This window comes from Vigna angularis, chromosome 11, assembly GCF_016808095.1.
Source record: "Vigna angularis cultivar LongXiaoDou No.4 chromosome 11, ASM1680809v1, whole genome shotgun sequence".
Taxonomy (NCBI): domain Eukaryota; kingdom Viridiplantae; phylum Streptophyta; class Magnoliopsida; order Fabales; family Fabaceae; genus Vigna; species Vigna angularis.
Genome location: NC_068980.1, coordinates 23187233 through 23209264, shown reverse-complemented (window position 1 = coordinate 23209264; position 22032 = coordinate 23187233). Strand labels below are relative to the sequence as shown.

The 22032-nt window shown below is 40.5% G+C and overlaps 2 protein-coding genes across 2 annotated transcripts; both read right to left on the bottom strand.

The window, feature by feature from the left end:
* Positions 1-14486: 14486 nt before the first annotated feature.
* Positions 14487-17216, bottom strand: LOC128194674 (uncharacterized). Its single transcript, XM_052870237.1, has one exon. It carries the CDS (start codon positions 17214-17216, stop codon positions 14487-14489), a length of 2730 nt encoding a protein of 909 aa, XP_052726197.1.
* Positions 17217-18175: 959 nt separating this feature from the next.
* LOC108332616 (uncharacterized) lies at positions 18176-18922 on the bottom strand. The gene has a single exon (XM_017567938.2). It carries the CDS (start codon positions 18920-18922, stop codon positions 18176-18178), a length of 747 nt encoding a protein of 248 aa, XP_017423427.1.
* Between the last annotated feature and the right edge of the window lie 3110 nt (positions 18923-22032).

The window sequence follows — 22032 nt, the reverse complement described above, 5'->3', positions numbered from 1 at the left end:
ACTTTGGAGAGAATGTATCTTGATATTCTATCGACCATTCAACTTATGTCGAGTGAATGGGGTGGCAGAGAAAATGGTAGGAGGTCTTTACCCTGATCCTTTGGGTTGTGAAAGGAAGATTAACTTCATAGGAAAGTAGGTCGAGTTACCCTTGTTTATGACTGTGTAGAGTATAAATAATACCATAGGTGCAAACCTTCAGCGTAGTCTATGTCAACATTGGATCCAGATCATTGAGTGAAGAGGTTAAATTGTGATATGATCAAGTGTTTGATGAATTGTTCTAAATGTTGATTTATAATTTGTTATATTAAATTATGACATGTTATTTTATTTGTATACTAACTTATCTTTGCTTTTGTGTTGTCTGTTTGTGTTGCTACAATCTCTTTTGCAATGATGAGTAGAGGATGTTGTAAGTATTAGCCTGCCATTGATGGATCTAGAAGATAATATTCAGAGTTTATTATATATATATATACACTTAGACATTTTCTATAACACTTCACCTCTTTTGAAATACTCTCGGGTGTAGAAGATCTATTAAATATGTATTTTTATTGATATAGTTATTATTTTAAATAATTATAACAATAGTTATATGCTATGTGTTTCAGTAGGGATGTGGAGACCGAGATATGAACCTAACAAATCTGGACTGCTCCTTCCTGTGATGCTCTCATTGTGCTATTTCTCTCTCTGTACTCTGCTCTCTCAGGGAAGATGGGCTGGGTACCTGCAAAAGCACTCCGACGCTCAAGTCAAAATGGGGATGTATGATCGATCCGGAAAAGAATAATTTCTCCTCTTCTTTCTTTAGGGAAAAACGTACCTTTTTTCTGGTGTGCTTTGCATATTTAAAACAGTAAAATAAACCGTTTACCTGAAAATCCGGTCAGTTACTGAAATTGACTATTTGGAAGTTATAACTGCTAGGTCGTGTTTGATACTGAGTGATACGACTGTCGCGGTCATACAAATTTGATACACGAAATTAATGTAGTACAGGACTAGGAAGTGACTCCTAGGTCGTCTCTCAAGGACCAATTTGTGTCGGTTTAGTTTCAGATTTTTTTTTACGAAAGGGGGGGTTTAAAGGTTGTTGTGCAGAAAAATTAAATACTGAAAATAGTAAAATTAATTGACTGTAAAAACAAGATTAAGCAGTAAAATTCTGAAAACGGTAAAAACGAAATTTTAACAGAATTAAAATTGCAAATCTGAAATTCATGAACTAAAAATAATTGCATTTAAAATCTTAAACGTGAAAACGGATGTAGTGTAAATGAAAATCAAATCCAACATCACCATAATTCAATACATGCAAGTGAAAATTAAATCAAATCCAAAACCTCCCTCAAAGGGGAGGAGAAAACCCAGCCAGCCAGAACGTAACTCCTAATTCCTACTCCTAAAATCTAATGGTTTTTTCTCTTCTCTGCCTGCTGCCATTTTATAGCCAAAGCTCAGAACAATTCCCATAGGATGCTCTCTCATTCAACTTGGTTCCTTGCACAAATTTCTGAGCAATAGCTTCTGCTCGTGAGAAAATAGGGTGAGGGCCCCTTCATTTTTGCACCTACTCTTGTCATCTTGTTCACCACTTTGCCGTGAACATTCTTCTTTTACGAAGATGGTTTTCATGGCTCCCATTCCAAGTTGTGGGCTCCTTTCTCCATTCATTCTACTTCCATCAGATCGTCTTTGTGGCTGCTCAAAGCTGGATGTCTTTCTTTGCTGGGGAACGCGAAGATAGCTGGACGTGGAGGTGGTGCTGTTGCAGCTGTCCGAGAGTTTCTCTTCCGTGTGCGTGATGGTGCTGGAGCTGGACCAGCTACTGCTTCTTCCATTGTGATCCTCCTTCAAACGTTGCCGCCCTTGCTGCCAAGACCGTGAAGCACCTTGCTGCTGGATGCTTGAAATTGCTGTCATGGCTTTGCTGGACCATGACACCTCTTCTCCTCCACATAGTGGACGTCAAAGTGCTACCCCTTCATGTGTGCATGCAGCGGTTGCTTCCCTTCTTCCAGCTCTACTCTCATGTGCTCACCAAAGCTAAGTCTTAATTGATTCTCCATGCTCATAGTGCAGCCATGGGCTTCAAAAACTCTGGACTGGGAAACTGGGAGAGGCGGCTGGAGCTTGAAGCTTGCTGGACTACACCCAAGCGCTGCTGCTTCTGCTTCTTGCCATGACCGTGGCTGCTTCTGGATGAGAGGTCGTTGCTGCCGGATTCCTTCAACGTGGCCCTTCTTCTTCATGAGAATATTATTTTCTAAGTGGTGAACGGATCTTTGCCGTGAGCTTCCTGATGGCTGCTGGTAGATACTGGATTGGCTCCTTTGGACGTGCTGGACTTCAGGTGCTAATGGTCCGTGGATTTCTTTCTCTGTTGCCAGCTGCTGGATGCATTGAAGGACCGAAAACTGCTTCTATTTTTGGTGGACAATCCATTCACTTCTTCCCAGCTGGAGTAAGAACGTGCACACCAATACTTTTCATTTTTGGAAGACGTAACAGTACCTTTTTTTGAATGTAGATTGATTTCATTTAAGTGGTGGTTGTTGTTCTCTTTCCGTGTAGATGTTTCTCTTCTCAAATGAAAAAAAAATCATTTTCCAAGTGATGGATGGACCCCATAGGTTGAAACATGTTCCTTGTGATTTTCTCCAATTGCTTAGTCACGTTTCCAGCTGCCAAAATAAGTTGTCCTATGTGTAATGGAAAATCTACACATTAGCCAAAGTGAATGGACTGTAACACCACTTTTATTAATTCAATAAAAATTTAGCACTTCATTTTGGAGTTCCTCCCAACTAAACCTTGACTTTCAATAGGTGGTGGCTCCCACTTTCTAAGAAATTTCTCCATTGAATATTTTTCCAGAACAACCTCCACTATAATGTTGTCTCCACAATATTAAAATAAAGGAAACATTGGTTGCCACTTCCAAGGTACACACTCAATCATGGCCGTGAGATGCATTAGGAAACCATCAAAGAATTAAGTTGCTCTCTTCTACTCATTTAGCCAATTCGGTGCTCTTTCAAGTATTCCAAAATATTATTCAATATTTTCCCTGCAATTACTTATACAAATAATTAGCTCAGATAATTCAAATTAGTTAAAATAAGAATTACTGGTTAATTTAAGCACAATTAGTAAAAACGGGAAAATAGTTGACAATTAAGCACAATTCCCTGATTAATTTTAGCACAATAAACTAAGTGAAATGTAAAAAATATTGATTCATCAAAATAGACCACACTTAGTCTTTTGCACTCCTGGGCAAAATTAAGACTGAAATCAGGGAATGGTTCAAAGGACTTTCAGGGTGACACAAAACTCAGCAGACAGAAAAAAAAAAAAAAAAAAAAAAAAAAAAAAAAAAAAAAAACCTCGCAAGAAAATAAAAAGAATTTACAGAATTCTCAAGAAGTCTGGACAGAGAAAAGAAGTAGAAATTATCCAACACAAATCAAATAAAGCAGATACTTACAGAAATCTTCCAAGCAATTCAATACACGGAAAAATAATCAATCAGCTTAAGAGGTGATTTAAAAATAACAAAACCTCACAGATGCACTCACAGTGTTTCTCTCAAGTGTTTAAGGTAAATAATTTCAACTCGATGTACTCAAGAAAACAAACACAAGTAGACTTGGCAAGTTTCTAATATCAATACTTAAAACATACGCATGTTCAGATCTAAAGGTCTTTCAGGATTGTAATGGGGCCAAGGTCAGGGGAGGATAAATATGGATAAGTAGGTATAGCCCAAAAGAAATAGAGGAGCAATGGGGAATAAGTGGAAATACAGTAAAATTTCACCCAACCTCTAATTCGATCCTCTTCTCGACTCCATTATTCACAAAATTATATAATTTTTTTTTTTATCATTTTTTTTTTCTTTCTCATCATTTTTTTTTCTTCATCCTGTCTCTTTTTTTCTTTTCTCTCTCTACACACAACAGGATATAATTTATATTTTCAGAACATGATGAGGAACCAACTAGCCAATTCATCAAAATTCCCAAGGAGACCACACTTATTCACAAAACATTTTTATAGCTCCAGACTTTCCTAAGGTTAAGATAATCATGGTTTTTCACTTAGGGTCAGTGTATGAGCTTCAACACAAAGAAATATATACAGTATAGGCTCAAAGGGGTTATCAAAGGATAATAACAAGGTAGGCTTATTTGGCTAAAGAGGCTCAAGAAATAAAATGCCTTTATCATTTCTAAACATGCATATCAATCAAGTATTATCAAAAAGAATCAAGCCAAGGCATATGTGCAAGCAATCAAGATACATATCACACACAAGAAAGAAGATTAAGTGGCTCAAATCTCACACAGGGTATTCGTCACAATCAAATCAACCTCTTAAACACATAATCATCTTTTCAGGCAGAGAAAAACAAGGATTTTAAACCATAAGTATTAATGAAGTGAAGGAAAAATCTACAACTTAGAAATCATCCAGAAATCAAGAGAAAAATGTAAAATTTATTTCACACAAAAATAATCGTGAAACAGAAAAAATTTAACACTCAAAAACAAAAAATTTAACACACAAAATACATACTAACAGAAACTAACAGAAAAATCAGAATTTCTTCCCAGTAGAGCACACTTAAATCACACAATGTCCTCAGTGTGTTACAATCCTCAGATTATCAATTTCAGAGCAGTCAAATAATATAGACAAGTGCAATAAAAAGTAGGAAAAAGGGAAGAAATTTTCAGTAACATCCATCAGTAGATGTTATCATTGACATCCATCAGCAGATGTCGAAATCACTTAGCACCCATCAGCAGATGCTAATATTTTTTTTTTTTTTTTTTTTTGAAAAAGGAGAAGACCGGCACTGTGACAACAGTTTCGGTGGCAATGACCGGAACTGTTGCTACAGTGGCAGAATTTTTGGCTATAAAAGGGTACCTCCTCAGCGTCGAGCGACATTTCTGACCTCCCACACTCTCTCTGCTCCTGTCTTCTCTCTCTACTCTCTCACTCTCTCCTCCGAGCGTCTGGAGTCTGCACGGAGCCTCTGCCTCAGCGTGCCTTCGGAGCTTCTGAGATCTGCGTCAAGCTGCTGTAAGTCCTACTACTCCAGGTAAGTTCTCTGCACCTTGATCTCTATTTCTTCCTTTTCTGCTTCTCTTAAGTTTCCAGATCTTTTCCTTTCTGTATTTCCTTTATTTTTCATCTCTGCCCTGCTCTCTTTACTTTTCTCTGCTTGTTCTTTTTCCCTCTCCCTTGTCCTGCTTTCCTGTTATTTATTTTTTTTTACTGCTTTTCCATTTTTTTCTTCTCTGACCTCTTGCCTGCTCTCCCTTTTTTCCATTTTCCTGCTTTCCTTTATTTTTATTCTTCTGCCGATTATTATTTGTCCTCTCTCCCTGCCCCCTTTTCCTGCTTTATTTTTTTTTATATTATTTTTTTTTTAAAGAAAAACACATAAAACACAACTGTCAAAAAAAACTTAAGGGGTATATCGGCTGGAAACCAGACGTTAATCTCCCTTCGATTGAAGGTATGGCAGAGACAATCGGGTAGAACAACGCCACGTACCCCACTAAAAATAAATAAATAAATAAATAAAACACAGAAACTGAATATACATGAACAATATGGACAAGGACAACTGGACGTAGATCCGTTTAAGACCCTTTTGCAAGGACCGTGAAACAGATCTGAGACCAAATACAGAAACAATCAAGGACAGACAGGACAAAGTAAACAAGAAATAATAAAGAAAACACAGAACTAAGAATCTAATGTTTTTTATGCTTTTTATTTTTCTGTTTTTTTTTTTTATTTTTTATTGTTTTTTTTTTTATGTTTTAGAATATGATGAGCGAGATGGAAATCGAGAGATACACGAGTCAGCGGTGGCGCCCAACAGATGATCAGGTCAAGATGATGACCAACATCTTCAACTATGGGGTCACTCATCCAAGCCGAGCGCAAGTCGTCGAGATCACGTCTCGACTAAGGACCTACGGAGATGCCAGCGAATACAACGTGCACTGCTGGTTCAACAACCACGGCAATCGGGTCAGGCGCTGGCAAGCGGAGATAGACCCCAGTGGCACTCAGTTTTCACAACTGCCGCTGTACATGTACGGTAAGAGCTCTCATCAGATCTCACTTTTTATTGATAAATTTTTTTTTTTTTTTTTTATTATTATTAACAATTTTTTTTTTGTTTGAAAGAAAATGGCTGGGTGGTAATGAGGGCACCGAGGCTGTTGGACCTCTTCCCCATTCCTATCATAATCGATCCAGAAACAGAGATTCCTCCGCCTCCGCTCGTGACATTTCGTACCAGAGCTCCCTCAACGGAGCTCTCCCTTAGACCACCACAACCAGCTCGAGAATACTTCCATTTTTAATGCTTCATTTATTTTTATATTTTTTTTATGATTATGGTCTGTAATATTAATGATTAGAAATGATCGAACCCCGAACATCTTTATTATGCTTTTTATGTATTAATTTTTATTATTATTATTTTTTTTTGTTGGACTGTAATCCTTAACGATCATTACTGATCGATCACAACCCATGTTTTATTATGTTTTTTTTTTTTTATTATTATTATAATTAACAGAGTAAGACAATATATTTTCGGTGAATTCGGTTTAATTTCAATAAATGCACTCATATTAAATCTGCTCAGACTACACCTCTCTGCCTTAGATGTTAATGATGCACTCTGTTAATATTTTTTTTTTTTTAACAAAAACTAAATAAAAACAGAACACATATTAACGAAACAAAATACCAAATAACGAACACAAAATATCAAAGCAGACAGAACACAAATGTCAAAAACAGCAGACAAAACATATATTTACAAAACATACATTAACAAAATAACAGACTTGAAACACAACACAAAATAATTTTTTTTTTTAAAGAAAAGAAAGAAAAAAAAAATCGTAAACCAAGAAAATCAGAATTCTCCCCTAATTCGCGAATTAAGAAAATTAAGGGAAGAAGGGATAGGAAAACTCCCCTGGTTATGGTGGTAGCTGCCAAATTTGGACAATCAGGGATATGCTTTCCATCACATGATTCAGCAGAGAAATTTTTAAGAGGAAATGCTTCATCAGTATAGCTTTATCATCCATAGCAAGATGTTTCTTCTTTCTTCTCACAGCAAACTGTTGCAGCAGTATCTCTTCGTCATTAATCATGCATTCCTTCATGTCAGCACCTGCATTCTTTTTGAACTCTGCATCCTTGTCATCAAACTCACAATTAATAGCATCTGTAATAAACTTAGAGTTTGGCTGTAACGCATAATCAATTTCAGCACAAATGGAGCAAGAACCAGATTCGCAATCACATTCAAAATTTTCAGAAAACTGTGTTAAATCAAAGTTTAGTCTTAACTCTATAAAATCATCAGAATGCACAGTTTCTCTTTCAAAATCAATATTGACGCTACTTTCACTAATGGGTTCAATGGTTGACACTGAATTAAAAATTTTAGAATGGTCAATCAAATTTGTATCAGTATCAGTCATAAACCCTATAGAATTAGTGTGCGTCAAATCACATGCATTTGAATGTGTCTGCAAATCGGGTAAAATTGGAATCTCATGTTCAGAATAAACCTGTTTTTGCTCACTGAGAAGTTTCTTACCAAACTCCAAGTTATCAGCTGCATCCTCAGGGCTATCAGTGTCAGAATCCAGAACAAGCTGATCAGGTTCTTCCTTTGCTACCTCAATTGGACTTTCACCAGCCAGCTTGCAGAGCAACTTCCTCGCTTCTGTTGGGGTTATATCCATCCAACATCCACCAATAGCTGCATCCACAAGTATCCTTTCATTGTCCAGGAGCCCTTCATAAAAATAAGTCAAGAGCAAATGCTCTGGAATTTGGTGGTTTGGACAAGTTGTGCAGAGCCTGTTAAACCTCTCCCAATAATCTGCCAGGCTTTTTTCTTGAAACTGCTCAATGGCAGTGATCTTCATCCTAATGCTGGTCACCTTTGCTGCTGGAAAGAACTTGTCGAAGAATTTTTGTTGTGTTTCCTGCCAACTATTAAAAGGATACTGGTATATGAACCAGTCTCTTGCTTCATCTTGAAGGGACATGGGAAACATTTTTATCAACACTGTTTCCTTTGAAACACCAGCAGGCCTCATAGACAAACACACCAAGCTAAACTCTTTGAGGTGCCTGTATGGATCTTCATGTGCCAACCCAAGGAATTTGGGAAGACACTTGACTAAATCATACATCCAGTCTTGAGAATCTGTCATCTCCTCTAGTGTAGTGCAAAACATGTCTCAGACTTGGACTTCCTCTTCAACAAAGATTAAGCCAAACATATAGAAACATAACATGGGGAAAACCAATATTTACATCAATTGAAATTTCCAAAAACAACCACTAAACAAAACACATTTATACATGTTACACGCACACAAAAGACAGAACATAATAATTTTTTTTTTTAATTTTTTTTTAATTTTTTTATTTAACAGATAAAACACACACGACACACATACAGAAAATAGAATATCACATCACAACAAAATAAAATAAAATAAAATAAAATAAAATACAACACAATTAACATGCTACAGGCACAAACAAGACATAACAATTTTTATTATTTTTTTTTATCTAACAACTAAATACACAACATAGCACAATAAAAATATAAAAGACAAAACATAGATTACAACCATGTAATAAAACAAAAACAGTAAAAATCTAAAACAAGAACCTGGACTGAAGTGACAACGCCGCCAAAATTTGCTGAAGGTATCGTTGTCGCCTACAAAAATATACAAGACAAAACACACAAAACAAATATATTAACAAAACAAAATTTTACACAACAAAAATCTAAAACCAAACCTTCATTGTTCCCCGGCAGCGGCGCCAAAATTTGATACGACTGTCGCGGTCATACAAATTTGATACACGAAATTAATGTAGTACAGGACTAGGAAGTGACTCCTAGGTCGTCTCTCAAGGACCAATTTGTGTCGGTTTAGTTTCAGATTTTTTTTTACGAAAGGGGGGGTTTAAAGGTTGTTGTGCAGAAAAATTAAATACTGAAAATAGTAAAATTAATTGACTGTAAAAACAAGATTAAGCAGTAAAATTCTGAAAACGGTAAAAACGAAATTTTAACAGAATTAAAATTGCAAATCTGAAATTCATGAACTAAAAATAATTGCATTTAAAATCTTAAACGTGAAAACGGATGTAGTGTAAATGAAAATCAAATCCAACATCACCATAATTCAATACATGCAAGTGAAAATTAAATCAAATCCAAAACCTCCCTCAAAGGGGAGGAGAAAACCCAGCCAGCCAGAACGTAACTCCTAATTCCTACTCCTAAAATCTAATGGTTTTTTCTCTTCTCTGCCTGCTGCCATTTTATAGCCAAAGCTCAGAACAATTCCCATAGGATGCTCTCTCATTCAACTTGGTTCCTTGCACAAATTTCTGAGCAATAGCTTCTGCTCGTGAGAAAATAGGGTGAGGGCCCCTTCATTTTTGCACCTACTCTTGTCATCTTGTTCACCACTTTGCCGTGAACATTCTTCTTTTACGAAGATGGTTTTCATGGCTCCCATTCCAAGTTGTGGGCTCCTTTCTCCATTCATTCTACTTCCATCAGATCGTCTTTGTGGCTGCTCAAAGCTGGATGTCTTTCTTTGCTGGGGAACGCGAAGATAGCTGGACGTGGAGGTGGTGCTGTTGCAGCTGTCCGAGAGTTTCTCTTCCGTGTGCGTGATGGTGCTGGAGCTGGACCAGCTACTGCTTCTTCCATTGTGATCCTCCTTCAAACGTTGCCGCCCTTGCTGCCAAGACCGTGAAGCACCTTGCTGCTGGATGCTTGAAATTGCTGTCATGGCTTTGCTGGACCATGACACCTCTTCTCCTCCACATAGTGGACGTCAAAGTGCTACCCCTTCATGTGTGCATGCAGCGGTTGCTTCCCTTCTTCCAGCTCTACTCTCATGTGCTCACCAAAGCTAAGTCTTAATTGATTCTCCATGCTCATAGTGCAGCCATGGGCTTCAAAAACTCTGGACTGGGAAACTGGGAGAGGCGGTTGGAGCTTGAAGCTTGCTGGACTACACCCAAGCGCTGCTGCTTCTGCTTCTTGCCATGACCGTGGCTGCTTCTGGATGAGAGGTCGTTGCTGCCGGATTCCTTCAACGTGGCCCTTCTTCTTCATGAGAATATTATTTTCTAAGTGGTGAACGGATCTTTGCCGTGAGCTTCCTGATGGCTGCTGGTAGATACTGGATTGGCTCCTTTGGACGTGCTGGACTTCAGGTGCTAATGGTCCGTGGATTTCTTTCTCTGTTGCCAGCTGCTGGATGCATTGAAGGACCGAAAACTGCTTCTATTTTTGGTGGACAATCCATTCACTTCTTCCCAGCTGGAGTAAGAACGTGCACACCAATACTTTTCATTTTTGGAAGACGTAACAGTACCTTTTTTTGAATGTAGATTGATTTCATTTAAGTGGTGGTTGTTGTTCTCTTTCCGTGTAGATGTTTCTCTTCTCAAATGAAAAAAAAATCATTTTCCAAGTGATGGATGGACCCCATAGGTTGAAACATGTTCCTTGTGATTTTCTCCAATTGCTTAGTCACGTTTCCAGCTGCCAAAATAAGTTGTCCTATGTGTAATGGAAAATCTACACATTAGCCAAAGTGAATGGACTGTAACACCACTTTTATTAATTCAATAAAAATTTAGCACTTCATTTTGGAGTTCCTCCCAACTAAACCTTGACTTTCAATAGGTGGTGGCTCCCACTTTCTAAGAAATTTCTCCATTGAATATTTTTCCAGAACAACCTCCACTATAATGTTGTCTCCACAATATTAAAATAAAGGAAACATTGGTTGCCACTTCCAAGGTACACACTCAATCATTGCCGTGAGATGCATTAGGAAACCATCAAAGAATTAAGTTGCTCTCTTCTACTCATTTAGCCAATTCGGTGCTCTTTCAAGTATTCCAAAATATTATTCAATATTTTCCCTGCAATTACTTATACAAATAATTAGCTCAGATAATTCAAATTAGTTAAAATAAGAATTACTGGTTAATTTAAGCACAATTAGTAAAAACGGGAAAATACTTGACAATTAAGCACAATTCCCTGATTAATTTTAGCACAATAAACTAAGTGAAATGTAAAAAATATTGATTCATCACTGAGTCAACTACTTCCGTGATTCGTGGCGTTAGCTAATATTCGTAGCTGTTTATTCTTAACTGCTAAACCGTATACTACGATATCGCGCTCTGTATGTCGATCGTCTTGTGTATCGACATAAATAGGCGACTTGTCGCGCGAACGCTATATGTCGCGACATCACTGTTTGGATGTCGATCACCAAGTGGTCGACATCAACATGTAATCGTGTGACATTACGACCGTGAGAAGGCTTTGCATTGCATATCTTTATTATTAGTTTTAACCGTCGCCAGGGCGCCCGGGTTACCGATCGACCGTTGGTGGATTAGGTATCCTATAGTACATGCCCCCCGAGTCCGAGTAAACGAGCATAGCTTTGGCTTGCGAATTTACTAAAGGACGTTGAATGTTGTTTTATTGGGGAGACGATGCGCACCGTTTTGACGTTACGATTTTTAGGGTTTTCCCGCTTGTTTGGGGAAACGAAGAGACGCGAATTGGCAGCCGTTGGATTAAAAAGGATCCTACGGCGGCTGAGGATTAAACTTCTTTCCTTCTTCAACACGATTCAGAAAGGAGTTTTTCATTTTTGCGGAAGAACAGAAGTTGACATCGTGTGCTGTGAGCGAAATCGTCTCCTCTTCGTCGTCATCGCTTACGCTGCTACAAGAATTTACTAGGTAACCCTTATATCTCCTTCGTCTTAGTGTGTTTACTGCTGGCAATGGAAGAAAAGGGGCATAACACCGGTGGCGATATGCCGGGGCCGTCATCAACGGCGGAATGCCCTGAAGTTACCACTATACCTTATGGTGATGACGCTTTTGTGTATGGAAATGTATGTGGTGAGGGTCCAGAGGAACGTGTAATGTCTCCGATTAGCGGGGATGAGTACGCCTGGGCGGCGTGTGAGGTGAAGGAACTTAGAAGTCAGTTCAGGAGTAGGGCAGTTATAGCCAACTGGATTGAGAATAGTTGCATTCTGAGGACCCTAGGGTATCGAACATGTATTAAGTTAATAGCTTGCCGGGATGATGAGAGGGTATGTTACGGTAGGGAGAATGCTTCTAGTGACTTTTTCTACTGTTATGCTTCGCCATTCTACGACTTGTACCTGAGATTCCCATTCACAACCTTTCAAATGGATGTGCTGCGCACCCTGAATGTCGCGCCTAGTCAGTTGCATCCCAAGAGTTGGGGGTATGTGCAGGCGTTTGCGGTGTTGTGTCGGGCGTTAGCGATTAGGCCCACCGTAGGATTGTTTCTGTTTTTCTTTAGATGTCGACCGGTCGCGAAGAAGGGATGGGTGTCGTTGATCTCTGAGCCGGGTAATGCGCTTTTAGAACTTTACCTACAGTCGTATAGGGGTTTCAAGGAAAAGTTCTTTAAGGTGTCGATCACTGAAGACGGGCAGAGATACTTTTTCAGTGGTGAGGGGAACCCCAAATTTCCATTGTATTGGACGCAGGATCCCTTGAAGTTCACCTTTTGGCCTGAAGATAAGCTGACAATTGAAGAGTTAAAGGCTCTGAGTGTGTTGACCTCGTTGCCACGCCCCTTTTCTTCCCGTCAGCTTATAAACTGCCTTGAGTTCAATGACACTGAGGCGAGGGTGTTTGGTATGTGTCTTTGCTTGTTGTTTTTGTGAATTGCTTTGTTGTTGCTGATTGTTCTTGGATGACTTTTGGTTTGACAGAGATAATGGGGAGAAAGGGAAGTGGCAGAAACTGGTTTCAGTCCATCGGCAATGAGAGGGCTGAAGTTAACCGACCGGGGCCATCCGCTGGACGTGCAGTTGGTCAACAACGTCCACAAGTGCAACCAACTGGTTCAGCTCCAATTGTTCTTTCTGCGTCGACTGACGAGACTGCGGCTATTGAAGAGCAGCTGGTGCGGAAAAGGAAGATGAAGGCAGTCGACACCAGTGGTGATGTGTCGAAGAAGAGAAAAGAGGTAGCCGGGGAGATAGAGCGTCCCCTCCCACTCGGCGTATGGGACCCCGCCTTTACGCTGGGTCACAAGGTCGAACTTAACATGGACAGCTCGGAGAAGAAGGTTGTAGAAAACATGACCGAGCAAGAAATTGCCGATGCCATGCTAGAGATGACAACACGGGCGCAAATGTTGGCTTGGCACATGGCTTATGCCTCTGATAGAGGTACAGTCCGGGTTGAGTTGGAGAAGACACGGACTCAGCTGAAAGAACTCACTGAGGTTCATGCTGCCTGTGACGCAAAGCAGAAACGTTCAAAGCAACTCTTGAGAGAGGCTGAAGCGCTGTTGAACGACATCCGGGATGCTTGCGTGACCTTCAAAAGGGAGCGCGATCAAGTGTCGAGTGAGCTGGAGCAGGCCAAGAGGGCAATGGTAGCATTGGCCAAAGAGAGGAACGACTTGCGGGCGGAGGCCTTGGAAAGGAACGAGCTAGTAGAAGAGCTGAAGGATGCGATAATGGTTGAACACACTAGGGGTTTCCAGAAGGCTCTGAGGCAGGTCGGCCATTTACTCGAGGTGTCAACTGAGGGGGTGGAGTTTGATATTCAGAAGGACGTGCACGAGGATGAATTGAAACCTCTGAGTGAAATTCCTGAAGACGCCTTCTTGGAAGCAGAAAAGGGTGAAGAGGCGGTCGCCAACAATGAGCAGGATGAAGCGGTCGTGGAGACTGGCGGGAACGGTGCTGGCGGCACGCCTAATATTGTAATAGACTAGGGTTTTCTTATGTGGATGTACATATAAACATAAATTTTTGTTCGAATATAGAACCTGGATATGCTGAAGTACGAATGACTGTGCATGCTGAAGGTTGAAAATTGTTTGAGTGTTTGCGGATGTTGTGAACTTTTTCTTAAGTGTCGATGTCGAGGGTGACAGTCGAATATGGGAATATTGGGTGTTCTCGGGAGAACATCTACCAGAGGGAGTGTATCCCAAGGGGACTGGGTGTTCGAGGGTGAACATCTACCAGTGGGAGTGTATCTCGAATGGACTGAGTGTTCCCAATTCGTTTGAGTGTGGACGTGCCTGAGACGACGACCCTGGGACTTGACATTGGAGATATTATAAATGACACTAAATAATTATCATAGTGAAAGGTATTCTGTATTTGAAAATGGAGTTGAATAATGTTTCACAAATAAAAAGCAGAAAATGAACGTTAACTAAAGTAATATTTAAGATGAGTGGCGTTCTAGGTGTTGGGAACGGGATGTCCGTCAAGGAGCTGGAGGCGATATGCACCGTTCGACATGTCCTCTATAATGCGGAATGGTCCCTCCTAGTTGGCTGCAAGCTTGCCGTGCGCGCGATTTTTCCTAGCCTCTCCCCGTTTTCGCCATACCAGATCACCGCTTTTGAAGGCTCTGGGTTTGACCTTGGTGTTGTATCGGCGAGATAACATTCGCTTCTGTGCTTCTGCACGGATGGTGGCGACTTCTCGACGCTCAGGAAGGACATCGAGATTCATCCGCAACTGTTCTTCATTAAGCGACATATCAGTGATATGCCGCCTTAACGAAGGTTCGCCCACCTCGACTGGGAGCATGGCGTCAGTGCCGTAAGTTAGGTTGAATGGTGTGTCCCTTGTCGATCCGTGAGGAGTGCATCTGTACACCCACAAAACCTCTGGTAGTTCCTCTACCCACAAACCTTTGGCTTCACCGAGTCGCTTTTTAAGCTCCGTCAGTATGGCTTTGTTTGCGGCCTCTGCTTGGTCGTTCGTCTGAGGATGCTCGACGGACGAGGTGACATGTTTGATGCCCAAATTGCTAAGGAAATCTTCTAGCTTGCGCTCGATGAATTGGCGACCGTTGTCAGTAATGATCTTCTGAGGGAGGCCGAACCGACAGATGAGGCGCCAGATGAACTGCTGCACTCGTTGGGCAGTAATGACGGACAACGGCTCGGCTTCTATCCATTTTGTGAAGTAGTCGACCGCCACGAGAAGGAACTTGTTTTGCGCTTTGGCGATCGGTAACGGTCCCACTATATTGAGGCCCCACTGAGCGAACGGCCAGGGGGAAACAATACTATGTAAATCTTCGGGAGGTGCATGGATGTCGTGACCGTGGGCCTGACAGGAGATACATTTCTTGACAAATGTCTCACAATCGTGGTCGAGTGTAGGCCAGTAATATCCTGCGCGGAGAATGCGTGCCCTCAATGTGCTCTTACCAGAATGAAATCCGCATATGCCGGTGTGCAATCCGCGCAGTACGTAGTCTGCTTCTTCCTCTGATATGCATTTCAACAGAGGAGTACCGTGGCCGCGGCGGTAAAGGTCGTCGCCTATGCATACGAAACGTGCAATACGTTTGGAATCGGTCACAGTAATGCTCTCCCCTTGGTCTTGTTTCTCCATGAGATCCTTGATCTTCTGGCGCCAGTCTGTTATGGGTGTCGACACGTTGGTGACGAAAGCTTCCACGACAGGACGGTCGAGCGTCATCTTAATGATCGAGGATAGTTGCGCTCGTTCCTTAGAATGAGTTAACTTAGACAAGAGATCTGCTCTTGCGTTCTGCTCCCTGGGTACATGGATGACGCTAACCTTGACGAAGTTTTGAAATAAGGTTTGAGCTTTGTGGAAATAGCGGAGCAAGTGATTATCCTTGACTTGATAAGTTCCGTTCACGTGGCCGACTACCAACTTTGAATCCATTCGACACTCAAGACGATTTATCGTGAACTCTCTGGCCAAGGACAGGCCAGCTATTAAGGCTTCGTACTCGGCCTGGTTGTTGCTAGCTGGAAACTTGAATGTGATGGCTTGCTCTATGACTAAACCACCCGGTCCTTCTAGGACGACACCGGCTCCTCCTCCCCTTTTGTCTGAGGAACCATCCACACTGAGGATCCACTTTGGGGTCGAGTCCTCTAGTGCAGGTATCAACTCAGCTGCAAAGTCTGCTAAATGTTGACCCTTGATGGACCTGCGTGACTCGTAACGGAGTCCGAACTTTGACAGCTCCACGGACCAGGAAACCATCCGTCTTGCCAAGTCTGGTTTGCGGAGGATCTTGGCTATGGGGTGATCTGTGCGGACTACTACCTGATGGCTCTGGAAATATGGTCGAAGTCGACGAGAAGCTGTGAGCAGGGCCAGGGCAATTTTCTCAATTCGAGAATATCGTTCTTTGGCCCCCTGCAGTGTACGACTGATGAAGTATATCAGCTTGAGGGAGGGCACCTCCTGTATCAAGGCCGCACTGACAGCGTGGTGGGATGCTGCGATATACAGCTGCAAGTCGGACCCATCGTCCGGTCGAGCCATAATTGGAGGACTGGTGAGAATGTGTTTGACGGTGTTGAATGCTGTTTCACAATCATCGTCCCAGTGCCGTGTGGTGCCCTTTTTCAAATTCTTCAGGATGGGCTTGATGTGCTCAGCTAACTTCGGAATGAATCGGGACAAGGCTGTGAGCCGACCCACTAGACGTTGCACCTCCCTTAGAGTTTTTGGAGCAGCCATTTCGAGTACAGCTTTGCACTTGTCTAGATTAGCTTCGATGCCTCGATGTGTAAGCATGAAGCCCAAGAACTTACCCGCCGGGACACCGAAAGTACACTTGGAAGGATTAAGGCGCATGCTGTACCGTCGGAGTTGGCCGAAAACTTCCTTTAAATCCTGCAGGTGTTGCTCCACAGAATTGCTGCGAATAACCATATCGTCGACATATACATCCATGCATCGTCCTATTTGATGATAGAAGATTTTATCCATGAGGCGTTGATAAGTGGCCCCAGCATTCTTCAAACCGAACGGCATTACTTCATAACAGTAATTAGCATGTTCGGTAATGAAGGCTGTTTTGCTCTGATCAGGCTCGTACATTGGAATTTGGTTGTATCTCGAGTAGGCGTCGAGAAAGCTGAGTATAACATGACCCGAAGCTCCATCTACCAAACGATCGATGCTAGGTAGGGGATACGAATCTTTGGGACACGCTTTGTTGAGATCGGTGAAGTCGACACACATTCTCCACTGGCCGTTGGACTTCTTGACCATGACTACGTTCGACAACCACGTAGTGTAAGTTAACTCCCTGATGAACTGGGCGTTCATCAACTTCTCGACTTCGACTTGAATGGCGTTGCGCTTCTCTTCTCCGAACCGTCACTTCTTCTGAGCGACCGGTCGTGCCTCTCGGAAGATGGACAATTTGTGGGCCATGACCCCGGGATGGATTCCTGGCATGTCGGCGGCCGTCCACGCGAACAAGTCTGCATTATGCCGCAGTATACGTCCCAAATCATGTTCTTCACTCGAAGTGAGATTCCCGCCTATGTTGGTGGTTTTGGACGCGTCTGCCGTCAATGAAAGGAGTTTGACTTCGCCTTGCGGATGAAGACGTTCGTCTACATCGGTTCGGGGGTCCAAGTCGACCGCCGCTGCCTCAGCTCCTTTCGCCCTTCTAGTTGGTATAAAAGGGGTGACCTTTAGCCCGGCCACATAACACTGTCGGGCTGTTCGCTGATCCACCCTCACGGTACAAATAGTACCACGCTCTGTCGAAAACTTCATGGCGAGGTGGGGGGTAGACACAATTGCTCTAAACGCATTCAGACAAGGTCGTCCTAGCAAGGCGTTGTACGATGTATTTGCCTCGACCAACAGGAATCGAACTCTGAGCTCAGGTGCCTCCTGACTTGTTCCGAGCCGAGTTCGCAGGTCAAGGTATCCTCTGGTGTCTACTCTTTCCCCTGAGAAACCTACGATTTGTTCGTTAAAAGGGGCGATGAGGTCCTCAGATAGGTCCATCTTCTTGAAAGTGGACCAATATAAAATGTTGACCGAACTCCCCTGATCGACGAGAACCTTGCTGACATCATATCGAGCTATATTAGCAGTGATGACCATGGGATCATCATGATCAGGGTCGAGTGCATGGAAGTCTGCGTTCGTGAATGTGATATCAGGGATTGACCGAGGTTGTCGATCAATCATATGAACCGACTTTAATTGTCTCAGATGTCGTTTCCTGGCGGAAGATGACACTCCCCCCCGGCGAAACCACCAGATATTGTGTCGATTCGGCCTCGGACTGAACGCGCCCTCTCTATCCGTCGGGGCGGGCTGCGCGATCGCCTGCGGTGTCGCTCGTCTCTAGTAGGCGATCGTTCGGGACTCCGCCTAGAAGGATCCTTTCGGCGAGGAGTCACGACTCTAGTTGAGACTCTATCCTTGATATAATTCTGGAGGTAGCCTGCACGGATGAGTCGCTCCAGTTCATCCTTCACCATGTTACATTCCTCCGTGTCATGCCCATGGTTCATGTGGAACCGGCAGGTTTTGCTATTATCTGCGTTTTTTGGAGTAGCCTTTCGCCGCACGGTTAAGAGTTCGGCGTGCAAGGCCTCTTCGAGCACTCTTGCTCTCGGTGCATTGAGGGTCGTGTAACGATCATACTTAGACGTCCACCCCGACTCTTTCTGGGGTGCTCGCTCTGATTTATAGTCGTTGGTCGATCGCTTGGCGAGTTTCTTCGTATCATGGTTAGAGGCATCCTGCTGCTGCTTCCTCCTAGAGTTCCGGATATCCTCGATGCGGATGAATTTAGCAATTGTGGATTGCAGCTCTTCCATAGTTGATGGAGGGTCAGCATACAACTGTTCCGCAAAATACCCCGGCCTCAAGCACGACGGTAGATTGCTGATGATGAAGGTGTGACTGATATCCTTCACGCGTCGGGCCGTCTCAGTGTACCGTTGCATGAAAGCTTTCAGGGTTTCGTCCTTTTCCTACTTGGTATTTACAAGCTCCGCAGCAGTCATCGCCGTTTTTTTATTGGTCGCGTACTGCTTTCGGAATAGGGATTCGATTGTCGCGAAACAATCTACTGAATTCCGTGGAAGAGTGTGGAACCATTCTAGGGCTTCATCCTTAAGAGATAAGGAAAAAGCTCTGCATATTACAGGGTCATTGTCAGTATAGAACGCCATGGCATCTATAAAATTACGCAGGTGGTTGTCGGGGTCGTCGGAGCCATTGTAGCGTTCTAAGGCTGAGGGAGGTTTATCTGGCATATTCGCTTGCATAATGGCCTCTGTGAACGGGAGCAAATTGGTGAGGCGCATGGAAGTAGGCCCCTTCCTGCCCCCGCCAAAAGGATCAGATGCTCCTCCATGATGGCTTCTTTCGTTATCATCCTGTCTGTTCGAGGCAGACAACTCTGGTGGTGGGCGTTGTGCCCTCAGTGCCGCCATCTCCTCCGCCTGTTTGCGTTGGGTTTCTTGCTGCTCTCTTATAGTTTGTGCTTGTGCCTCAATCTGAGCCTGCAGCTGCTTGATCAATTCGCGAGTGTTGAAGTCTTCTATCGCTCCGGTGGTCGTTGTTGGGATAACAAATCTCGGGTCCCACGGTGGACGCCAAAAATGTTTCAGTAGGGATGTGGAGACCGAGATATGAACCTAATAAATCTGGACTGCTCCTTCCTGTGATGCTCTCACTGTGCTATTTCTCTCTCTGTACTCTGCTATCAGGGAAGATGGGCTAATATTAAACATCTAATATTTTTTAAGTAGATTACATTGAATTGAATGAAATGTTACAATTTTCTTCTTTCATTGAATTTTTATACAATCAATTACAATCATAATTTTTATTTTAAATTAACTTACAAAAATTCAAATTTGAATTATAGTCCCCATTTTCTATAATTTATTTAGATTTAAATTATTTTTTACTTTTTCCTTCTCCCATCTCATATTAAAATCAATTTAATTATTTTTAATTATCTGTTTTAATTTTATTTGTTCATTTTACATTTTTTTTCTCTTTCCTTTCTTTTTCCCAGATTTTAGGAAAAAAAAAAGAAAAATCTTATCAAAATTGAGCTCCTTGGAGAATATTGACCAGTTTTCTAGTATGGGCATCCCTGATTCACGTAGGGAATTTGGCTCTTCTGATACTAAATTCTAAATAATGCGAAAACCGAACCATTTTCATTTTGTTTTTTCGTGAAAAAGATATATTGTGGGAAAAAAAATCCGTATTTGTTTTGTTCTTTTGATTCATGCAGTGGCCGGTCATTAATATGATACGACAAAACCACCTTGTAGATAGTGATTAACTATTAAGTAAATTGTCTCTTTAATACATTTATAGTATTTAAGTTTTTGTTTGTGTGTGATTTTAGTTTTTCTAAAATTATTATTTGCTTAGTTTTTATAACTTTTTAATTGATTCGTAGATGAATAATGTTAATAATTAACATTAAACTTCGTCAAGTAATTAATGAAAATACAGCGTAACTATGATTAATATAAATTGACAAAAAGAAACATACGTAAAATATTTAAATAAAAAAAAAACTGAGTTCACTCTCTCCCCGATCTCTAACCATGAAGTCCATTATTTTGGTTTTCATGCTTGATCACGCATTTTATGTAGATTTTCTAATTTCTATAAAATAATTCTCTTTGCTATATTTTATTTATTAGTTCTATGATTTTAACAAGATTTGTCGAATGATATATTTATCAGAAAATCTCGTTTAATTCTTGTGATTATAGAAGTGTGTTATAATAACCATAATTACAATATTAAAGACAAAGTTAATTTTCATAACGTAGCAAGACAAAAAGAAATATTAATTATTAAAATAAAGATACAGTAAGTAACTTAATTCTAATACCGGATATATAAATTAATTATAAAATAGAAAATTAATTGACAAAAAAAGTATAAATTATTAAATAAAGTTACATGTAAGAAACTTAATTTTAAGGCTTAATATCACTTTTCGCTTTTATTTTTGTCAATTTTATTTATATGAAATTCATTTTTTTTTCGAATGTTTAATATAGTCTTTTATATCATAATTTATGTTTAAGAGTGATGTCTCACTCATTATTGTTGTAGACATTTTTTTATTAACGATTTAAATTTTGTTAACGACAAAATTGAATATAAATTATGATATAAAAGATTACATTGAACATTCGAAAAAAATAAGTCTCATGTCAACATAATTTTAATAATGAATATATAAATTAATTATAAATTCAAATATTAAACAAAGTAGAATTAATTGATGAAAATATTACACCAATATCCCATTTTAGCAAAATGGCTAAAGTAGCTTTGTAACTTTATTGTTGGCATGAAAGCAAAAGTATCTTTGGTTGATAACTCCAAACACAAACTACGTGTTAGACTTAAACAAACTCTAACGTTGATAACCTTTTCGTCTAAACAAAGTTTTAATATTACTTTATTGTGCTTGGATTTAAAAAGTATAAACGTCGAATCATTTCACCGTTGGATGAGGTGGAATAGCATTACTTTACCTCACATCTTAATTCGATTAATTCTTATAGCATTGTATGGACAAATTTTTTATTTAAATGTGTAAACTTAAATTAAAGACAAATTATTGACAAAAGAGGATCATGATACGTAATGGACGTTTTCTTACTTTTAAAAACTGCAATTGCTTTTTCTACAATAAATTTTTGTCATTGATGGTAAACGAAAATGCTCTTGTTACAACATAAAATTCCAAAAATGATAAATAAAAATTTGTGATGATTAATTATAAATATAGATTAGAAATATGAAAGTCTACCCATATTGAAATAAGTTATTTATTTGAAGGTTAAAGAAACAAAAATTTATATTTGAAATTTCGTTTTCATTTATACATAATGTTTTATTTTAAGTCTGTTGAGATATATTATTATAATTAATTATTGTTTTTGACGTATCATTCTCTTTTGAAACTTGAAACTTTGTCATAATTTTTTTTTTTAAGTTTCGAAGATTAAAAAGAGAAAAATATATTTAAATATCTTTGGTCTAAACTTATAAGTAATGTAAGATT

Excerpts from the sequence above, each read along its gene's own strand:
- LOC128194674 (XM_052870237.1), bottom strand. The coding sequence starts at position 17,216 with ATGGTCAAGAAGTCCAACGGCCAGTGGAGAATGTGTGTCGACTTCACC.
- LOC108332616 (XM_017567938.2), bottom strand. The coding sequence starts at position 18,922 with ATGCAACGGTACACTGAGACGGCCCGACGCGTGAAGGATATCAGTCAC.